This window comes from Lytechinus variegatus, chromosome 9 (genome assembly GCF_018143015.1).
Source record: "Lytechinus variegatus isolate NC3 chromosome 9, Lvar_3.0, whole genome shotgun sequence".
Lineage (NCBI taxonomy): Eukaryota > Metazoa > Echinodermata > Echinoidea > Temnopleuroida > Toxopneustidae > Lytechinus > Lytechinus variegatus.
The window spans coordinates 32474911-32497968 of record NC_054748.1 but is presented as its reverse complement, the minus strand read 5'-3'; the positions used below and the strand labels follow the sequence as shown (position 1 = coordinate 32497968).

At 35.0% G+C, this 23058-nt stretch overlaps 1 protein-coding gene across 1 annotated transcript in view; it reads right to left on the bottom strand.

The window, feature by feature from the left end:
* Positions 1-6217: 6217 nt before the first annotated feature.
* LOC121421981 (fibrillin-2-like) overlaps positions 6218-23058 on the bottom strand; it is a 29358-nt gene continuing 12517 nt past the window's right edge. The window contains exons 6-12 of the mRNA XM_041616783.1: positions 22705-22827; positions 20674-20796; positions 18644-18766; positions 15771-15821; positions 11815-11985; positions 11168-11383; positions 6218-6363 (exon numbers count right to left, since the gene is read on the bottom strand). Of these exons, the coding sequence (XP_041472717.1) occupies positions 6218-6363; positions 11168-11383; positions 11815-11985; positions 15771-15821; positions 18644-18766; positions 20674-20796; positions 22705-22827 (953 nt within the window). The remainder of the gene's footprint in view (positions 6364-11167; positions 11384-11814; positions 11986-15770; positions 15822-18643; positions 18767-20673; positions 20797-22704; positions 22828-23058) is intronic.

The window sequence follows — 23058 nt, the reverse complement described above, 5'->3', positions numbered from 1 at the left end:
TTTACCAGAGAAAACTCAGATTGTTTTTATCGGAGTTTTTGCCCTGTGCTAAAGTCAATGGCGGAAATGAGACTAACCTTAGTTTTCAGTTTTTACCATAGTAAAAAGTTTTATGCAACAGGCTTCTAAGTAATCTTTTATGGACTGCATTTAATGACTCATGAATAAAATATATATCTCACGAACTAAATAATGAGAGCGCGAACCTAAAGCATAAAATTTGTGATATTCCACCTGAAAACTGGACATTTTATACTTTTTTGTAACCAGGAATAGTTTCTCAATAAACAATACTTGATGCGAGCGAGAAACGTGAGCCAAAGTTTTCCGATTTTCCAACCTGAAAACTGGACATTCTAAGCATTCTTGTAAAAAAATTTATAATAGATGGGAGAACAGTTTTCAGAACTGAAGTGGCTTCCCTGGGTAAATAATATCAATATCATTATTACCATTCTAGGCCTACATTAAATTTCCAATAGTTTGAGCACGTGATTCTCACAAGGATGCCCTTTTAACAGTAATTGACCAAAAAGGCGAATTTTACATCTTCAGATTTGATTTCTTTCCCCCAAAACCGCTTGCTCGCTACGCTCGCAGAAATGAAACGTAAATATATAATTTATCAATCAGTGATCACTTAATTTTTTTGCTCAATTCAATTACTACAAAACACACAACCTCTTTATACAGATGACAATCTCATGGTGAAAATATACGTTTGCACCAAATCGCCCCATAATGCCCCTGTTTTGGCTCCCCCCCCCTCAGGAAAATATGTTCCGCCACCACTGGTTGAAACACGCATCGTCTTCTTGGCTAACTGCAAAAAGTTCTTAAAATGTCCCTTTTAGATCAGGTCAGAGCTTCTACATTTAAAATTTCTGTTTGCGCTTCTTGCTCGCAGTTATTATCTAAATTTAGTTAAATAGGCATCGCGTTTTGAAGATCACTAACATATTGCCCATATTATTAATAAAAATATAGCTCGCGCGCGCATTATTTAAAAAAGGTTTATCATGTCATTACATATTTACTTTATTTTATAAGTATAAAGCTAATTATTGACTGTTAGGACTACCCTTTCAAAGAAACAAACAAAAATCAACTTTAAGCTACCGATCGAGGAAAATATGGCTGAAAATAAAAATGCCCCCCCCCCCTATTTGACGAAAGTTGGATCCGCCGGGAGGGAGGCAGGGGGCACTTGCACCCCAAAAATGAAATAAAAAACAGGGAAATTAATATTTTCCAAAATGGGAAAGTTCCTTTTTCAAAAATAAATATGCCGTTTTCGTTTTTTTCCGAAGTTAAGTTTTTAGGCTGGAATATTTCAAATTTTCAGCTTCAGCTTTGCACTCTTCTATCGACTGGTGAAATATGTATCCTAAAGAGGTCACTAAATGCTTTCTTTAACAGGTTCCTTTTCTGGTCAGTATGTTTAAGCTCGCGTTTTGCGCTCGTGTTATTTTTTTTAGTTAGATGCACATCTTTTTAATGACAGCAGAAATCTGCTCGGATTTTTAAAAACTTATTTTCATTTTTTATTGAAATACCCTAAAGTTTTAGCTTGTGATTCACGCTTGCAACACCTCGCAATAATGCCATTTTAAGAATAATTGACCCCAAAAAACGTTTTACAACTTCACCTTTGAATTTGTTTTACCAAGCCGCTCGCTCATTACACTCTCTCCCGAAAATAAAGCCTAAATATACGTTTTGCCATAACAAGAAATCACTTCAAAAAGGTTTTTCTCTACTTAATCACTATCAAACACACAATGACTTCAAGCAGATGATAATCTTAAGGTGAAAATGTCACCAAAGTTTTTGACGTATGAGTTTCATTTTTTTGATTTACCCCCGAAACTAAAATTCGTTCGGCCGCCCTTGCCTTCCAATCATCATAACAATTGAACGGCAACAGTGTCCCCCGCCCCCTCCCCCTTGCCTCTGCCTCTGCTTTCCCGGTTTTCATTTTTCGGATTAACGAACCTTATTTTGTTTTCGGATTAACGAACCTTATTTCGTTTTCGGATTAACGAACCTTCGGAAAAACGAACCTTATTTCGTTTTCGGATTAACGAACCTTCGGAACAACGAACCTTATTTCGTTTTCGGATTAACGAACCTTCGGAACAACGAACCTTATTTCGTTTTCGGATTAACGAACCTTCGGAACAACGAACCCTTATTTCGTTTTCGGATTAACGAACCTTATTTCGTTTTCGGATTATCGAACCTTCGGAACAACGAACCTTATTTCGTTTTCGGATTATCGAACCTTCGGAATAACGAACCGTCGGAAAAACGCCACAAATGTTCGGATTAACGAACCCTTTTTCGTTTTCGGATTAAGAACATCGAGGTATAGGCAATTCACGTGTTTCGGAATTACGAACCTTCGGAATTACGAAGTGTACCCGATCCTTTCAAAAGATGGCAGGCAACGGAATCTCCGAAAACCAGAAATAACTGCAAATTTGTATCCGAACGTTATTTGTATCTTTATTTTAAATCAACACTGGAATGTCATAATGTTGTGTTATTTATTCACTTTTGAAATGAAAGAATTCATGATTATATCATCATATTTTTAAAAAGACGTCCACAGTATTGTCTTCCTTCACATTTAAAAAGGTAGAGTGATCTTTGATAGGGAACTACATTTAGTGACTTAACGCCCTCTCTTGAAAAATATAGAGGGATTGTCATTTACTTTTTGTAACTTAATCGACCATTTTACATTAAACTTTTGATGGCTGACATTTTGCATTTTGGAACAAAGTATGTCATTTGATTTTCTTCATTGTATTTAATTATTTTGTTATTGACATCGTAAAGAGAATGGTGATCTGAAGATTAGTTATTTTCAAAACAGCTTTAATTATATGCCCGATTTTAAAGCGGCCTTTGTTAACATTGGATTTATGATTTATTGTTGCTATTTTACATTACACTTGACCTGTATAAGGAAGGAATTGTTCAAACTCGTAAAGTTGAATTTCATCAAATATGTACGCATAAATACTATACGTGACGAGGCTTTCGAAATGGAAATATATAATTTTATGAACTGATTGACATGGGGAATATTAATTCTTGATACCCTTGCTTATTTGCCCTTGCCCCATGATTGTTTTACAGCTGTATATGCATACGTTGGCTTTTTAAGCCACCATCGTCTTGATGAGAGACATTGGCCGTGATCGAAAGGCACTGGATATAAGGACTTGATCATCGGACACAAATAGTCTGCCGTTTGCGAGGACTAGCTACCTCTTAGATCGACGAATTTTCATTCGCAGTATTCAAGAACCAAGAACATACGGACTGATCCATTAAGCGGATTATTTATAAAGAAGTTAAATACTTTGCTATGGAGTAAAGGCCCTCAGAAGCACAGCTTTCCAATTATTTCATATTTCCAGAATCGTTTGTTGTCAACCTTTATGATACAGATATTGACTGATGGGGTGTGTAATGTAAACATTCTTTGGACTGCCGGATTTGTATTTTCCCGAGGGGTTATATTTCCCGAAGCGCGCAGCGCTGAGGAAAAATATGATCACGAGGGAAAATATTAATCCTTTAGGTGGTCCAATTTTTTTTTTCCACATCCCATCAGTCAATATCTGTTATATTAGCCTCTAATGATGAAGATAAAGTTAGGCCAAACGATGCGTGCATCATGTTTATGATATCCACAGTGATTGATTGAACTGGTATAGATCTAACATTGGATCTTGATCTATAAATATCTACGTAACGTTAGTCTAACGCAGTGAATGACCCTTTTCTAATCAAATCAACTTTGTTTAGGCCTAGCCCTAGTTCTAAATCTAAGTCCGAGCCCAGTCCAGGTTCAAGACCCAAGGCAGGCCGATAATACATGGTAACATCTAATCCACAAGAGGGCGCCACACACGTAGACAAATATATTCATGGACCGATTGGTCAATATACTCATCGAAGGTGGACCTGCTGGGAAAATACATTGATTTCGATCATATCACGTGATGCGCTATTGACCAATCGCGCTTGGCTATCTGTCTTGGCTATATAATATAAATTATTACATTTGTTGTATATTATGTGACTTATATTGATTTAAATGTACAAGTTAAGACGATTTGTCTTCTTGAATAAAAACTTGATCTAACTTGTAACTTTTCGATTTCTGAACGATTCGTTTTTATGTTTGTATCGCCATATGAAATACTTTCCTCTATATATCTGTGACACATGGCATACGAGCCCGTTAGGAAATGCACATTCCTGTCTGCTAATTCGGCACACCTCTTCTTAAGACATGAATCTGATAAACTGGAATTTGTTGACTTGTGGGAAAACGAAATAAATGTAGGGTTTGGCAGCAATTGCAGCTGTAACCAAACAACTTCAATATCCTTCAAATGGGACTATTTTTGTTAAGGATTTGGACAGAAAAAAAATCTCTTGAGCCCTCTATAACTCTTCCCAAATCTTGGTTTGCCTCTAGTGTCAAACAATTGTGCAGTATATCGTGGGTTTTTCCCCCAAAAATAATACTAATTATAACAACAAAATGATGTATCCGCCATCGCTCATCAGGCAAAGATTTTGAAGCGATTCGGCAACTATAGACAGAGTCATCTACAGTGACAACACACAAAGACAACCCTTGCATTTGTATTTCCATCTGATTTGTTTTAATTAATATTCTACAAAGCCTGAAATTTACCCCTCCGTTTCCCCGGGCTCTCACTCTCTTTCTGTTCTCTATCTCTGCTTTTCCTGCCCTCGCTATATGCTTCTTTCAATGAAAAAAAAAACAGAAAAAAGAGGGGTCGGGTTAGCGTTTCGTGAAAGGACTTGCAAGTTTCATCCGACAAGTATTGTTTTTGAAACGCTCTCGTGGGCTCAGGGTCGTGTAACTCTATCATAAACCTATATATTATTCAGTGAGGGGGTGGGGAATTTACAGTTATGTCTTCTTGCCTCCCCCTCCCTCAGAAAAAATACCGTGGCTCTTCTTGTGTGTATTTTTTGGATGGGTAAGGTACAGTGAAATGAAGAAACGATAAAAATCCTACTCTTAGACAAGGGGCGGGCACCATGGTATTTTTGGGGGGCGGGGAGAGACGAATCTATTTTCCCGGTGCCAGGTAAAAATGGCAGAAGTAAAAATGGCAGAGGTAATAATGGCAGAGGTGAAATGGCAGAGGTAAAAATGGCAGAGGTAAAAATGAAAGAGGTAATAACGGCAGAAGTAAAAATGACAGAGGTTATAGTGGCAGAGGTTAAAATGGCAGAGGTAAAAAAGGCAGATGTAAAAATGTGAGAGGTCATAATGGCAGAGGTGAAATGGCAGAGGTAAAAATGGCAGAGGTAAAAATGACAGAGGTAAAAATAGCAGAGGTAAAATGGCAGAGGTAATAATGGCAGAAGTAAAATGGCAGGGGTTATATTGGGAGAGGTAAAAATGACACCTCTAGGTAAAATACGGTCAGTCTTAAACCCCCATGCAATGAAATGTCAAAAAGCCCCCGCATATAAAATCCTGAAATTTTTTCCGAATTTTAACCTTGGTAGAGACACATTTGAGCAAATTACGATATAACTGTCGCAAAATATTTCCGCTTGAGTGAGCACTGCTTACTTTTGAAAAGTTAGTGAAAAATGGGGTGCTGGTTTGTTAAAAAGCCGAGAAAAAAAGTTATCACTCCAAAATGAAAGGGGATTTGGTTAAGGAGGAAAATGACACAAAAAATTATTTCAACTTGATGAAGTTCTTTTAGGTCAGAAAAAGAATTACCAAAAAATAATAAAAAAATAAATAAACCGTGTTCTTTCTTCTGTTTTGAAAAATATCATACAGAGATTTGTATCAAATCACTACATGTTAGCATACAAAGCTGATTATCAAGAGGGTGCTGCTTATGGTGTACAAAATACCCAACAGCACTTCCGCTTCCAAGGGTTATGACCATCAATCTAGGCGTTTATATCATATTGGATGCTGTGGTAAAGGTTCAGGGTCTTCTTTTATGCAAAGAATCTGAACCAGACGGTCTCCCTCGATCGACCCCAAATTGGTTTACCAGTCAAAACAAGATTATTATTGATTTTCATAATCAGTTACATATTCAGTGCCAAGACTGGGAACGCATGCTTATTGTCATTTAATAATCTAAAAAGAAAAGTACAGACGACATTACAATTAAGGACATAATATTTAACCACAATCATTTGTGACAATTTCAACGTCTAAGCTTTCCCCGCTATGTTCTCTATGTTTTTCCCCGCCCCCTAACCCTCTCTGTCTCTCCACCTCTCTTATGTCTACTATTCCTCCTTTTTGCATCGGCAAATCTGGCAAAACTTTAGATATAAAAAAAGCCAAACAAAAAGGAAAGTTATAAAATGATAAATGAGAATAGTGCAGTTTCATTTTGCTCCTGATAAATTGAATGAAAAATTTGTTGTTTGATTTCTTTTTAAAGGTCAAGTCCACCTAAGTGAAATGTTGATTTGAATCAAAAGAGAAAAATCAGACAAACACAATGCTGAAAATTTCATCGCAATCGGATGTAAACTAAAACAGTTATTACATGTGAAAGTTCAGTATATTTTTAACAAATTAGTTATATGAACGAGACAGTTACATGCAAATGAGAGAGTCGATGATGTCACTCACTCACTATTTCTGTTGTTGTTCATTGTTTGAATTATACAATATTTCAATTTTTACGAATTTGACGATTAGGGCCTCCTTGCCTGAAGCACAGAATATTAAAATAATGGAATTCCACATGTTTATGGAGGAATGAAACTTTATTTCACATGACAATGACGAGAAAACAAAAATATTTCATATTTCATATAATAAAATACAAAAGAAATAGTGAATGAGTGATGTCATCAGTTCTTCATTCGCATACCGCGCGAGATGTGCATATACCTGTTTTGTGAAATGAAGCGAAACTTAAAAATGCCATGATTTTCTTATTTTACATCCGAATTTGATGAAACTTTCAGTGTTATGCTTGTTGATTTTTTTCTCTTTTTATTCAGATCAAGTTTTTGTTCGGATGGACTTGTCCTTTAAAAAGCGTTCAAGGTACACCTCCAACGAATTCGTAAATAGCATTGTTGATGAAATGCCTAACCGTGATATGCACTTCTTATTTAATGTATGTACATACGGGGGCTTTTTGAGAATTCATTGCATGGGGTTTAAGACTGGCCATATTTTACCTAGAGCTGTCATTTTAGCCTCTCCCATTATAGCCCCTGCTATTTTACCTCTGCCATTTTCACCTCTGCCATTTTTACCTCTGCCATTTTTACCCCTGCCATTTTTACCTCTGCCATTATTACATCTGCCATGTCTGCCATTTTTTACACCGAGCCATCTTCCTGATATGAATTACAGTGGTAAATTAGAATTAAGGGAATAGTATCTCTAGTTTCTCTAAAGATCTCCTTTCCCCTCAACTTTTGTAAATGACAGGGGCAGTCGCACCCCTGCCCCATTTATCACCAACCCAATTGGCACAGTTATTAAATAACAGACAAAATGTATGCCGGGAGTTGAACCCGAACTAGAATATGTAAGCTGAAAATGAGCTTCTTGTTGGGAAGAAATCATAAAAGGAAAGGAAATGCCGAAGGGGCATTAGACATAGATAAGCCGGTAGGCGCCCTTTCAATATCAAAGAAAGGTACACCTTTTTATTGACATTTTGACAAAGAAGGGTGTTGTTTGTGCGCACATTCTTTCAGAGTCGCCTCTGTGAAGTTCATTTTTTGTGAACAATCTTTCCCCTTTTTCTAACACACAATGAAGGGCGTAACGGTAAAAATTCCTTCCATTGATAGAATTATTTCTTTTCATAATCACAATGGCATATCTTTTATTATTCGGACAAGGTGAGAATCAGTGCGTGGATGATCAATTCTTAGGACTGCACGAATAAATCATTTTCTTAATCCCCTTCCACTAATACAGATCGATTGTCAGACCCCCCAAAATAAATTAATTTTTAATGAAGCATTATTTCAATGCATTTCACTCGTAGTCAAGTAGAACCTAAGATAACCGTCACGTTGGCATGGTTGGGTATGACTGCAATTTTTCTTTGCTTCGGGTTGTATTATATGGTGTCTAATCCGACGGGTGCCTCCTAGGCACCCTTGGGCATTTGTTGTTATTGACATCATAAGCCACGCCCACTTTTTTCACACAACTCTTTAATATGAATTTCATATTTTAAGGAATAAACATGTAATGTTTAGTATCAAATTTTAAGTTAATGAAAAATGAAATGTGAATTTATTTACCATTGGGCATTTAAAGCACGCTTAGGTAAGTTTTAGGTCGTTTAATGTCATAAAAGGCCAAATATAAGGCATATATTGCCAAAGATATGCTTTAAATACAAACGAGTAAATTAGTATACAGGGGAGGATCCAGCCTTCGCCAATGGGGAGGGGGGGGGAGATTTTTTTTCAGCAGGCAACAGGCCCTTCTAAGCTTAATATATATATATATATATATATATATATATATATATATATATATATATATATATATATATATACACACACACATATATATATATATAAATACATAATATAAGTCTTATTTACAATTTGCAAGCGCGAAGTGCTTTTTGTTTATTTTATGCATTTTGTCTTAATATTCAAACATTTTGGGCAATGTTTATGATCCTAAACAAGGCGAAGCGAGAGCTGAAAATGTTAACATTTCTACCTGAAGAATTGAAATTCTAAGCACTTTTATTAATGGTGGAAAGGATAAATATATAAGTAAACAATTTTTGGCAATGTTTATGATCCTAAACGAGGTGTCTATCCAACTAAATAATTGTTGCGAGTGCAAAGTATAAGCAGAAATTTTTAATACAAGTATTGATCTGAAAAAAAGGATCTGTCAACGGCAGCTTATTAGCCATGAAGACTTTATAAATTTTAACTATCAAATAATGCAAGCGCAAAGCGTGAGCTGAATATTTTGAAATTTTTACCTGAAGAATTGAAAAGGATGAGTATGTAACTAAGTGACTGATGCAAGCGCGAAGCGCGAGCAGAAAAAAATCGAGATTTGAACCTTAAAATTGGACACTATATCCATATTTTTAAATCATGAAAAGGATGAATAATTGTTGATCTTGCTACATTAAAGGGGAAGTTCACCCTGACAAAAAGTTTATTGTAAAAATAGCAGAAAAATTAATGAAAAATATTGCCGAAGGTTTGAGAAAAATTCATCAAATAATTAAAAAGTTATCAGAATTTCAATTATTTGATTTGTGACGTCATATGCGAGCAGCATTCCTACATAGCGAATGGTAAAAAATCAATGAAATGTCATTTTCTCAGAAAATTTAAAATGGTTTTCACTGTAACTTTTGTATATCAATAGACAAATCGTTTCACACCCGATCATGAAAAGAAAACAAAATTAAGTCATCAGGAACCATACAAAATTTGAAATTTATGCATTTTATATTGCATAACACATGGGACAGCTGCTCGTTTATGACGTCACAAATCCAAAACTTTGAACTCTAATAACTTTCTTACTCTTTAACGGATTTTCCTCAAACCTTCACCAATATTTTTAATATTTTTTCTGCTATTTTTACAAGAAAGTTTTCTTCAGGGTGAACTTCCCCTTTAACAATCTAAGCGCAAAGCATGAGCAGAATTAAATTTGAATTTATTTTTAATGTACGATTTGATCTGAGAAAAAAAAGGATCTGTTAACAACTGCTCGTAAGCCATTAGGACGTTACATATTTTAACTATCAAATAATGTGGGCGCGAAGCGAGAGCTGAAAATGTTGAAATTTCTACCTCAAGAATCGAAATTCTAAGCACTTTTTGTAATCGTGGAAAGGATAAGTATATAACGAAACAATTGATGCGAGCACGAAGCGCGAGCGGAAAAATTTTGAACATTCTTTTCATATTTTGTAAATCATGAAAAGAATGAGTAATTGGAAATCTTCCTACATTAATAATGCGAGCGGAAAGCGCGAACAAATTTCTTAAAGTTTATTTTTGATAAAAGTTTTGATCTGATCAAAAAAGGGATCTGTGAAGAGCTGCTTGTTAGCTATGAAAACGTTAAATATTTTAACTATCAAAAAATGAGAGTGCAGAAGCGCGAGCTGAAAATTTTGACATTTCTATATGAAGAATGGAGATTCTAAGCACTTTATCTAATCGTGAAAAGGATAAGTATATGTATTGATGCGAGCGCAAAGCGCGATCGGAAAATTTCTGGCCATATATTCATGTTTTGTAAATAATGAAAAGGATGAGTAATTGAAAATTTTCCTACATTACTTTTGCGAGCGCAAGCGCAAACAGACAATTTGTGATAGTAAGATCTGAAACTGCATAATGATTTAAAATAGAGTGCAATCTGTTTATCTGAATAAATGCGTATTTCAGATTTCGTCCTAGAATTTGGGTAATCTAAATACCTTTCCTATCATGAAAATAAATAAAGCTAGCGCAAAGCGCGAACTAAAAATATATGATATTCCGATCTGTAAAAAGGGGTCTATTTAAGCTCTGTATGTCAAGCACTTGTGGATTATTGTTACTTTTAGTTTTGGCACAGGAGCGGGACATTCTATAAGGACATTGTGTCATCATATGAAAATGTTGACTATCTTCCTATTTCTCTTCCTAAGCGTGAGAGCGCGAAATCTGTTGATATTATGGCCTGAAAACTACATTACAGCACTATTGTAATTATGAATAAGATGCATGAGTTAATATTTTTTAACAATCAATGAGAGTGGAAATCGCGAGCGGATTTTTTTTATAAACTGCCATTATACTGTATATGGGGCTTTTAAATAGTTTGTTTTAGAATTAATATTGAGATATACATAACTCACCGATCAAATTGCGAGCGTGAAGCGCTAGCTGATACGATTTGACAATCTGACCTGCATAGTGACATATGTACATCTTTATGGAATACAGAAAAATAATAGGTACCTTACAAATCAAATTGACTTGCCAAAAGACATTTGCGCCGGTTAGGGTACGAACCCTTGACCCTTGATTTAAGAGTCTAGTGACTAAATGATACCTCCACAAAACCCACACAAAACCCTCCTGCTTTTGATCGGCTGCTTACCTGCTGCACATCGGCACTCTTCATAACGACTCAAAGCGTTTTCCCAATATCCCAAGGTACCATCTTCGTCATAGCCATCTGGACCACCATTGTGTATACGGGCGAAATCCTGGCAAGTAGGTTGACGTCCGAGGCGTTGGAAAGTAGCATAACGCGCCATGTAGCCTTGTACCGCCTGCTCGCTGCATTCAAATTCAGCCGTGCAATTCATCCAAGCTAGCACGGCAAGAATTAAGGGGAGAAAAAGAAATGTAAGTTTTAAAAACTAATTATTATTCAAGGAAACTTTGGTCATATTTCTAAACAGTATTTTGATAAGTTGACAATCTCATTCAATTCAGAATTAAGGAGGAATGTTACGTGTCAACTAAGTTTGAAGAGCGAAATGAACAATATACACACTATTGAAAGAAAAGTTTACCCAATATTTGGTAAAATAGGAACATGCATGTCGGTTGGGTATTAAAAAAACTACCAAATATGTCGTATCTTTAACGCAATGTTGCGCTGAAATAGCTCAATATGGGGTTAAAAATTACACAACATGCGTGCTCCCCTTCTACTCAATATTGGGTAAAATTTTTACTCAGTGGTTTTAGAGGGCATGTTCTTTTCTTCTTCGAAGAAAGAACCGAAATTTTACTTACAGCCCTTGAGTTCACCTCCTCTTAACCGCGCATCAATCCAGTATGCTTCTTTTATCTGGTATGGGCCGCATGAAAGTGAGCCAACATCATCATGACAAACAGGATGAGGTATTGTACACCCGGATTCGACCTTGCAGATACACGTTAGACAGTCGGGTGAAACAGGAGTTGGAAGCTCTGGAAAAGAAAATTTGGGAGTATTACGAGGAGAACTATATCACTACTGACTAATTCTTCAAGGGGGGGGGGAGGGCAAACTCTGTATACATGGTATATATTGCATAATGATGGGTATGTGCCGCGGAGGGTACCCCCATCCGTTCCAAGGCATGGCATTGTTGTCTAATTGCGCTTTTCACCGGCGAACTTCGCTAGCGAAGGGAAAAGTGTCTAGTATGAAAGGTACACAGGAGAACTTCACCCATGAAGTTCGCCGGCGAACTTCTCCACCTCTGGAGGTGAAATTCTCCGGTTTGCTTTCATATTTTGAGCAATGTTTGTGATTTTGAAGAAGATGCGTATGTAACAAATAATTACTTCGAGGGCGAAGCGCGAGCAGAATTGTTTTACATGCACTCTCACCTGATCGTACTGGACATTCAAAGCAGTTCTTTAATCATTAACAGGAAAGGTATATGACTATACACCTGATGCGAGCGCGGAGCGTGTGCGGCAACAAAATTTAGATTAACACCTAAAAACGGAACATCTCATGTTTCGTAAACATGGGAAAAGGATGGATAATACCTATATTAATAATGGCAGGACAATAATCTCAATTGACATGCGTGTGCGTGTTTAGATTTATACCTAGAATCTTGACATTGTAATTCATTTTCAATGTGCGAAATATCTTATTAATAGCATTTAGAAAAAAAGAACAATTAGAGTAATTACAGATAGTCATCTTGCTAATTACAGTTTTATTATAATTTTAATAATGCGAGCGCGAAGCGCGAACTGAAAATTTTTGATATTCCGATCTGGAAAAAATGTGAGTTTAAACGATATTTCGAGCACTGTGTAGAAAATGTATAGGGATCCCGTTTATTAAATGATGCGAGTGCGAAGCGTAAGCTGATATTTTTTGTTATTATTACAAGTCACGTACTTTGACGTGCGACCAGGACATTTTAGGGATATTTGTCATCATATGGCTATGATAAATATCTTCAAATATACGTCTTTCCAAGCGCGAGATTAATCTTAATGTCGATATTCCATTTAAAAGGGACAATATGATTATTAGGAAATCATGAAATATCACTTATCAATCTAATAAGCCTAATGAGAGCGCGAAAATGATATAAAGCCCAGACAATTGGACATTTTATAATTAGAAACATGATGCATGGGTAAATAAATCTCTAACAAAAATAATGCGAGCGCATATTGCGAGCCAAAATTTTTGATAAACTGTCATGAAAGAGGGATTTTGAATAATTTGTTAGAATTAATATAGGTATACATAACTTTCCATTTAAAATGCAAGCGCGCAAGCCTAGCTGATACTTTTCACAATTAGACCAGCCTGAAAAGGGATCTTTTTCCAAATTTAATGGAATACACGAAGGGAATAGTTACTTGACAAATCAAATAATGCTAGTACGAGCTGTATTAATTTTGTTGATATGTTTTGTCTATAGGCGTATTCCGCCACAAGCCTCAGCTTTAAGGGTATACGCCTCCTTCCTACAAGAAAAATATATGATGAAATGGAAGAAAATAAATGTTCTATTTAAATTGAATTTAATTGAATATTTAGACCATTAAACTTTAATTTTACAGAAATCTTTAAAAAAAATCAATTTTTAAATCAAGCAAATAATGAAAGCTCGATGTCCGAGAAAGGTTTTGTACATTTACTTCAAAATTTTATATTATAAGCTCCATATATGTAGTCATGCATCTCATAGATTAGGCAATGCAAACAGGAATCGTGAGCAAATATTTTTGTGTTGTGACATGAAAGACGTTTTCCCCTCGTCTTATTGTATTCACTCGTCTTTCTTCTCTTATTTTTCCTCTTATTTTTTTTTCTTCTCCCTTCCCTTCTTTTTCTTTTTCCTTTCTTTCCCCCTCTTTTTTCCCTCCAAAAAGAGTGTGTGAGGGTGTTTGTGTGTGTGTTGGGGGGACATTTGATATACATGTAGTGTCCCCCCCCCCTTCAAAAAAGTGAGGGGACGCGTCCCGATTCCCCGTGGGATTTCAAACCATGGAAGCAATATTTGATTTGAAAGAAAAAAAATCTTATATAGCCTATGTAGTCGAAACATGTGTAAAAATATCATATTTTCATGAGAGATTTCTTTACTCTCGCCTGCTTCCGACTCGGATATAATAGCGAAATCAGGGTTCTTGACAAAAAACCCAAACCCCCAAATTGTAACCCTAAATGTATAGAAAATATATGAACATTTTTTTTTCTCTGAGTATTTGCAGGTTGCTCGAAAGTTATCCTAGTCCTCGAATTTACCACTCGTAACGTTCTCCTAAATGTCTCCAGTTCTGTCCTTATACAATCTGCATGCTGTCCGAGCCGAACACCGACAAATTTATTTAGATAATCCTTTTCCTAGAACAGTCCAAAGAATGTCCTAGGACAATACGCAGACAGTCCTGGTCGCGTGTTTCCGTTTTACACCCTGGCGAAGGCAATCTCCGCAAAAATAGCTACAAAGCGACTGGTGAAGAGTCTACATACGTTGCTGGTTTCTCCCACACGACAACATAATCAATACAGCCACCGAACTCCAGCAAAGAGTTCAGAGGCTATAATATTTTGCAGTGGCGTTTGTATACACAAGAAATAAAGATTGAATTGAATTTAACAAGGAGGTGAAAAACCTATAGAAATAGGGCAATATCCAAAATTAATTTAGTAAGCAGTAATAATGGTGATAAGACGAGAATAATAACAATAGCACAAAAAGAAGAAGGATCTAAGGCATGTAGAAATCAAGCAAGTTTGCTTTGTTTCCACTTAAAATTGTTTCATAATGTTTCTAGAATTGAAATATACTAGTTAAGAGTAGCAGTAGTATCGGTGGTAGGAATAGTAGAATTAGCATATTTTATTTCATCATTTAGAATCATATGTTTTGAAACAATAATAAGTGCAATCAACTGCTACATGCTGTAGATTCTCCTTCCTTAATATTCTTGTCTTATTATCATTACTGCTTACTAAATTAATTTTGACTATTACCCGAATTCTAGTTTTTTACCTCCTTGTGTATACAAACGCCACTGCAAAAGCATGTTCATGACGGCTATACATGAAGTGCCGTGGCCGTGTATGAACTCTGTGCTGGAGTTCATTGGCTGCGTAGATTGCATGTGGTGGTGTGGGAGAAACAAGCTTCGGTGTGTATACTCTTTACTAGTCGCTTTGTAGGTGTTTTTGCGGAGATCGCCTTCGGCAGGGTGTAAAACGGAAACGCGCGTCCTGGTCGTGTCCTAGGATAAAATCATTTGCATTATCTTTTACAGAATTTGGTTGCGAACAGCATGCCGAAATGACAAAAGTTGCTTTCGCAACCCTTCCTGGTCTTGTCCGCGCCCTAATGGAAAACCGCCTTTAAGGGGGTTTTCCCCTTAACGTCACGAGTGGTAAATTCAAGGACTAGGACAATTTGGATAATTTTCGGACAACTTGCGAAAAATCCAAGAAAATTATCGTTTATATATTTTTTTATGAATTTAGGGGTGTTATTTGGGGTTTGGGGTGCGCTTTTTTTTTTAAAGAAAAGAATGAAGTAATTCGTCATGAAAGTACGCTTCTTAAAAACATTTTTCGACTACAAAGACTATATAGGATTTTATTTTGTTTCAAATCATATTGCATACATTGGTGGGAATTCTTGAGGGACAGGGAGGACGCGTCCCCTCCCCCCACCCTTTTTGGAACGAGCAAACAAGAAAAATGGAAAGAGAGGAAAAAGAAGGGAAAAGAGAAGAGAAAATGAAGAGGAAAAATAAGAGAAAGACGAGTGAATAAAGTAAGATAAGGAGGGGTGGGATTTCATGTCACTATTTGAAAATTTCGCTCCCTTTGTGCTCGTATTGCCTAATCTATGAGATACATAACTTGCTCAATAGACTTATATTCAGCTTAAAATATCAAGTTTTAAAGTAAATATGCAAAATATTTCTCGGACACTGAGTTTTCAATTTGTTTGATTTACAAATAGGTTTTACTGTTTTCTGTAAAATGACTATTATAGTAAAAAAATGTTGATATTTAAACCATAAAATATAATATTTTATGGTTTAAATATCAACATTTTTCGCTCGCGGTGCGCACTAGCATTATTTGATTCGTCAAGTAACTATTCTCTTCGTGTATTCCATAATTTTTTGAAAAATATCAATTTTTAGGCTGGTCTGATTCTAAATAGTATCACCTAAGGCTACGTACTTGCATTTTGATTGGGGAGTTATGTATACCTATATCAATTGTTTGTCACTTATTTTTGTTAAAAGTATAGTAACTCATGCATCTTATTCATGCTAACAAAATGTCAGGTTTTCTGTCCTTAATATCAATTTCGCGCCTTCATTTGGCTTGTTAGATTAATAGGTAAGATAATAATATTTTCATGATTTCCTTATAATCATTGTCCTTTTTTCAGAACGGAATATCGACAAGTTTCGTCTCTCGACAAAAAACAAAAATCTCCTTAAATGTACCGGTCGCAACTCAAATTATATTTGTACTGATGAAAATATCAACTGCAACTCAAAATATATCAATTGATAAAAAGATCAACTTGCGCTTCGCACTCGCATCATTTATTTCGCGCGATCCATATCTAATTCGTAATTGCGCTTAAATCCATATTCTTTAGCTCGAAAAATCAAATATCTTTAGCTTGCGAATCGCGATCTTATTATTTATATTATCATAAAGAATGAAATTAAAATGTTAAGATTCTAGGTTTGAATCTAAACACACGCGCGTATGCTTATTAAGATACGAATCTCGTTCCAGTTTCAGATTAGATTATCAAATTATTAATGTAGGTATGTTATCCATTTATCCAATTATCCAACCTTTTCCTGATTTACAAAACGTGAGATGTCGAATTTCATTTAGGCTCGCGCTTTGCACTCACATCAAGTGTAAAGTCATAAACCCCTATCCTGTACGTGATTTTAAAAGGTGCTTAGAATGCCCTGTATTTAAGTGGAAATGCAAAAAAAATCAACTCGCGCTTCGCGCTCACATTATTTGATTGTTGAAATATGTAAGCTAAAACAATTGTGTTTGTCGGTATAATGTAGTATTCACTTTTTGAAAGAAGATTTTGTGCATTTTTATACATGACAATAAATTATCTCGGATCTAAAGTAACTTTAAAAAGACTGCATATTTTCATAGCAAAGCCGAAGGTTCCTTTTATAACATTACTTTCTAATAATTTTTCCACAAATTAATACATACATTACAAAAGAAGAAGAAACGGGAAATTAGAATGCAAATTGCAGTCGACATGCAATTGCAGACCAAGGGGCGAGGTGGTTTTTTCCCCTTTAAAAAAGTACAGAAAAAAAATAAATGAAATGGGAAGGGAACCTTCAAAAATGATATGGTGGAAAAGAAAAAAAGGGGGATGCCGTGCTGAATAACCAAAGAAGAGTGGAAAAGAGGAAGAAGAGTGAAAAAATTGAGAGACGGGGAGAATATCACCGTTTCAGCTAGGTCAGTTTGTAGAAATTAATGGTTCATTTCGCTCTTCATACTTTCAATAGTTTAATTAAGAAGATTGTGCACGCTGTTCATTTTTACGAAAAATACTTTGGTCTTTACGTCTTTTCTTTTTCGTCCTTGATATTTGAAAGAAGTTCGAGCTTCGCGCTCATATCTTATGTTTATGAGAAATATGTTCTGACTCCCGCCTTGTAAACGGAGAGACTTAAATGGATTTGAATAACCAATTCCATCACCCAGGTGTGTTGTTATAAGATTGGCCTTCCCTGGCAGGAATTTAAAATGGATATGGTGTGATCAAACTGAAAATTTATAACCCATATGTCAATGGTCACATCATGACTTTCTTTTGTATTTTATTATATGAAATATCTTTATTTTCTCGTCATTGTCATGTAAAATAAAGTTTCATTCTTCCCTCAACACGTGGAATTCCATTATTTTAACATTTTGTGCTTCAGGCAAGGAGTTCCTGATCGTCAAATTCGTACAAATTGAAATTTTGTATAATTCAAACAATAAAAAAAAAAATAGAGAATGAATGACATCATCGACTCTCTCATTTGGATGTAACTGGCTCGTTCATATAACTATTTTTGTTAAAAATAAGCGAAACTTTGAAATGTCATAACTTTCTTATTTTAGATCCGATTTTGAGGAAATTTTTAAAGCATTGTGCTTGTCTGATTTTTCTCTATTGATTCAAATCAACATTTTTCTGAAGTGGACTTGGCCTTTAAGTATGTCTCTACACTATGACCAGGCCTGAACTCGGCTTGACATGGGTAAAAAAAATCATGTTAACTCTGAGAAAGCAACTCTTTCCACCAGTTTACCTAAGGACACGTTTGATATTTAGCGGTAATTTTTCTGACACTCGATTTAAGCCTGATTTGTTCACTATGTTATGCAGGGCTCACTGGTAGAGCAGTTGCTTAACGGAAGTGGCTAGCCAGGGTAGTAATATTATCATTATTACTATTATTATTATTACTATTATTATTATTATTATCAAGATGACTATTGATATTTTTTTTTACACTATCAAGGCTACCATTAGCTATCATATTAAGGGCATATTATTTGGGTCGAAATACAATAAAATCGTGTTCTTACCAACGCAGTCAAATCCATTACCAGTATATCCAGCTAGGCATACGCACGTATAACTTCCTATGTTGTTCACACACTCGGCGTTGACATGACAGACGTGGGTGCCCGATGTACATTCGTTGATATCTGAATGATTGTGATAATGTACAATTATCTGAGCAATAGCCCATAAAACACAAACAATACTATCCATGTGTACTATTGTGTCGTAATTATCTCATCATTATACGTATTGTTTATATTGAATCATTCTAATATCGTTACTGTTATGTTCATCATTATCAATTATTGTACATAAAAAATGGAGTGATTGATTATTTCCAAACATCAATGAAACATATAAAACACAAAATAAATAAAAGCTGTTAAAATAGTAATCATTGCATGCCGGTGGGAGCCGTAAGCACATTGGCTTGAAGAAGAACGCCAGTATACGACCTTCACTGGCCAATGTCATCAATTGTAATTTTCATCGTTTTTATCATTAATGTTAAATCATATTAATAATCATCATGATAATGATAAATGAATATTTTTAATTATTGCTATGATGGATACGGTTAATGTTATTAACTTCATGATCATATCAATTCAGATTTTTCGCTTCAGGATGAAAGACGTTCTCAAAAATCTAGAAAATATATTGTCAAAAGTCCGCCATGACAAATAATATCCAATAGGTCTTTGTCAAAACTTTGTCAAAAAATGTTGAATAAAACAACAGTTTAATCCTCGATAAAAAAATACACAAAGGGATTTTGTTTTCAGTTCCTATATCTAGGAAGAAACTGCTTTTCGGGTTCACCAATTTTCGACAAAGTACTCGCAGCTGTTCATTGTCATTTGACATAAAAAATAATACATTTACTGTGTACTTAATGCAGTCGTGCGTCGCGGAGCGAAACTGTCTGAAGACTAGTAGAATGAATAGATATCAGTAACAAATGTATTTACCAAAGTGTTTGTCAAATATTAAACTCCTATCGAGCATAATTAGAGCCGTAATGTCATTCATTTCCCGAAAGATAGCATCTGTAAAGTTAAAGGACAAGTCCACCCCAACAAAAACTTGACTTAAATAAAAAGAGAAAATTCAAGCATAACACTGAAAATCCATCAAAATCGGATGTAAAATAAGAAAGTTATGGCATTTAAAGTTTCGTTTCATTTCACAAAACAGTTTTATGCTTCATCTCGGTCGGTATGCAAATGAGGGAACTGGTGACATCACTCACTCACTATTTCTTTTGTATTTTATTATATGAAATATCTTTATTTTCTCGTCATTGTCATGTAAAATAAAGTTTCATTCTTCCCTCAACACGTGGAATTCCATTATTTTAACATTTTGTGCTTCATGCAAGGAGTTCCTGATCGTCAAATTCGTAGAAATTGAAATTTTGTATAATTCAAACAATAAAAAAAAAGAAATAGAGAATGAATGACATCATCGACTCTCTCATTTGGATGTAACTGGCTCGTTCATATAACTATTTTTGTTAAAAATAAGCGAAACTTTGAAATGTCATAACTTTCTTATTTTACATCCGATTTTGAGGAAATTTTTAAAGCATTGTGCTTGTCTGATTTTGCTCTATTGATTCAAATCAACATTTTTCTGAAGTGGACTTGGCCTTTAACTATGTCTCTACACTATGACCAGGCCTGAACTCGGCTTGACATGGGTAAAAAAATCATTCTCTTATAAACATGATGTTAACTCTGAGAAAGCAACTCTTTCCACCAGTTTACCTAAGGACACGTTTGATATTTAGCGGTAATTTTTCTGACACTCTCGATTTAAGCCGGATTTGTTCACTATGTTATGCAGGGCTCACTGGTAGAGCAGTTGCTTAACGGAAGTGGCTAGCCAGGGTAGTAATATTATCATTATTACTATTATTATTATTACTATTATTATTATTATTATCAAGATGACTAATGATTTTTTTTTTACATTATCAAGGCTACCATTAGCTATCATATTAAGGGCATATTATTTGGCTCGAAATACAATAAAATCGTGTTCTTACCAACGCAGTCAAATCCATTACCAGTATATCCAGCTAGGCATACACACGTATAACTTCCTATGTTGTTCACACACTCGGCGTTGACATGACAGACGTGGGTGCCCGATGTACATTCGTCGATATCTGAATGATTGTGATAATGTACAATTATCTGAGCAATAGCCCATAAAACACAAACAATACTATCCATGTGTACTATTGTGTCGTAATTATCTCATCATTATACGTATTGTTTATATTGAATCATTCTAATATCGTTACTGTTATGTTCATCATTATCAATTATTGTACATAAAAAATGGAGTGATTGATTATTTCCGTACATCAATGAAACATATAAAACACAAAATAAATAAAAGCTGTTAAAATAGTAATCATTGCATGCCGGTGGGAGCCGTAAGCACATTGGCTTGAAGAAGAACGCCAGTATACGACCATCACTGGCCAATGTCATCAATTGTAATTTTCATCGTTTTTATCATTAATGTTAAATCATATTAATAATCATCATGATAATGATAAATGAAGACGTTTAATTATTGCTATGATGGATACGGTTAATGTTATTAACTTCATGATCATATCAATTCAGATTTTTCGCTTCAGGATGAAAGACGTTCTCAAGAATCTAGAAAATATATTGTCAAAAGTCCGCCATGACAAATAATATCCAATAGGTCTTTGTCAAAACTTTGTCAAAAAATGTTGAATAAAACAACAGTTTAATCCTCGATAAAAAAATACACAAAGGGATTTTGTTTTCAGTTCCTATATCTAGGAAGAAACTGCTTTTCGGGTTCACCAATTTTCGACAAAGTACTCGCAGCTGTTCATTGTCATTTGACATAAAAAAATAATATATTTACTGTGTTCTTAAAGCAGTCGTGCGTCGCGGAGCGAAACTGTCTGATGACAAGTAGAATGAATAGATATCAGCAACAAATGTATTTACCAAAGTGTTTGTCAAATGTTAAACTCCTATCGAGCATAATTAGAGCCGTAATGTCATTCATTTCCCGAAAGATAGCATCTGTAAAGTTAAAGGACAAGTCCACCCCAACAAAAACTTGACTTAAATAAAAAGAGAAAATTCAAGCATAACACTGAAAATCCATCAAAATCGGATGTAAAATAAGAAAGTTATGGCATTTAAAGTTTCGTTTCATTTCACAAAACAGTTTTATGCTTCATCTCGGTCGGTATGCAAATGAGGGAACTGGTGACATCACTCACTCACTATTTCTTTTGTATTTTATTATATGAAATATCTTTATTTTCTCGTCATTGTCATGTAAAATAAAGTTTCATTCTTCCCTCAACACGTGGAATTCCATTATTTTAACATTTTGTGCTTCATGCAAGGAGTTCCTGATCGTCAAATTCGTAGAAATTGAAATTTTGTATAATTCAAACAATAAAAAAAAAGAAATAGAGAATGAATGACATCATCGACTCTCTCATTTGGATGTAACTGGCTCGTTCATATAACTATTTTTGTTAAAAATAAGCGAAACTTTGAAATGTCATAACTTTCTTATTTTACATCCGATTTTGAGGAAATTTTTAAAGCATTGTGCTTGTCTGATTTTGCTCTATTGATTCAAATCAACATTTTTCTGAAGTGGACTTGGCCTTTAACTATGTCTCTACACTATGACCAGGCCTGAACTCGGCTTGACATGGGTAAAAAAATCATTCTCTTATAAACATGATGTTAACTCTGAGAAAGCAACTCTTTCCACCAGTTTACCTAAGGACACGTTTGATATTTAGCGGTAATTTTTCTGACACTCTCGATTTAAGCCGGATTTGTTCACTATGTTATGCAGGGCTCACTGGTAGAGCAGTTGCTTAACGGAAGTGGCTAGCCAGGGTAGTAATATTATCATTATTACTATTATTATTATTACTATTATTATTATTATTATCAAGATGACTAATGATTTTTTTTTTACATTATCAAGGCTACCATTAGCTATCATATTAAGGGCATATTATTTGGCTCGAAATACAATAAAATCGTGTTCTTACCAACGCAGTCAAATCCATTACCAGTATATCCAGCTAGGCATACACACGTATAACTTCCTATGTTGTTCACACACTCGGCGTTGACATGACAGACGTGGGTGCCCGATGTACATTCGTCGATATCTGAATGATTGTGATAATGTACAATTATCTGAGCAATAGCCCATAAAACACAAACAATACTATCCATGTGTACTATTGTGTCGTAATTATCTCATCATTATACGTATTGTTTATATTGAATCATTCTAATATCGTTACTGTTATGTTCATCATTATCAATTATTGTACATAAAAAATGGAGTGATTGATTATTTCCGTACATCAATGAAACATATAAAACACAAAATAAAT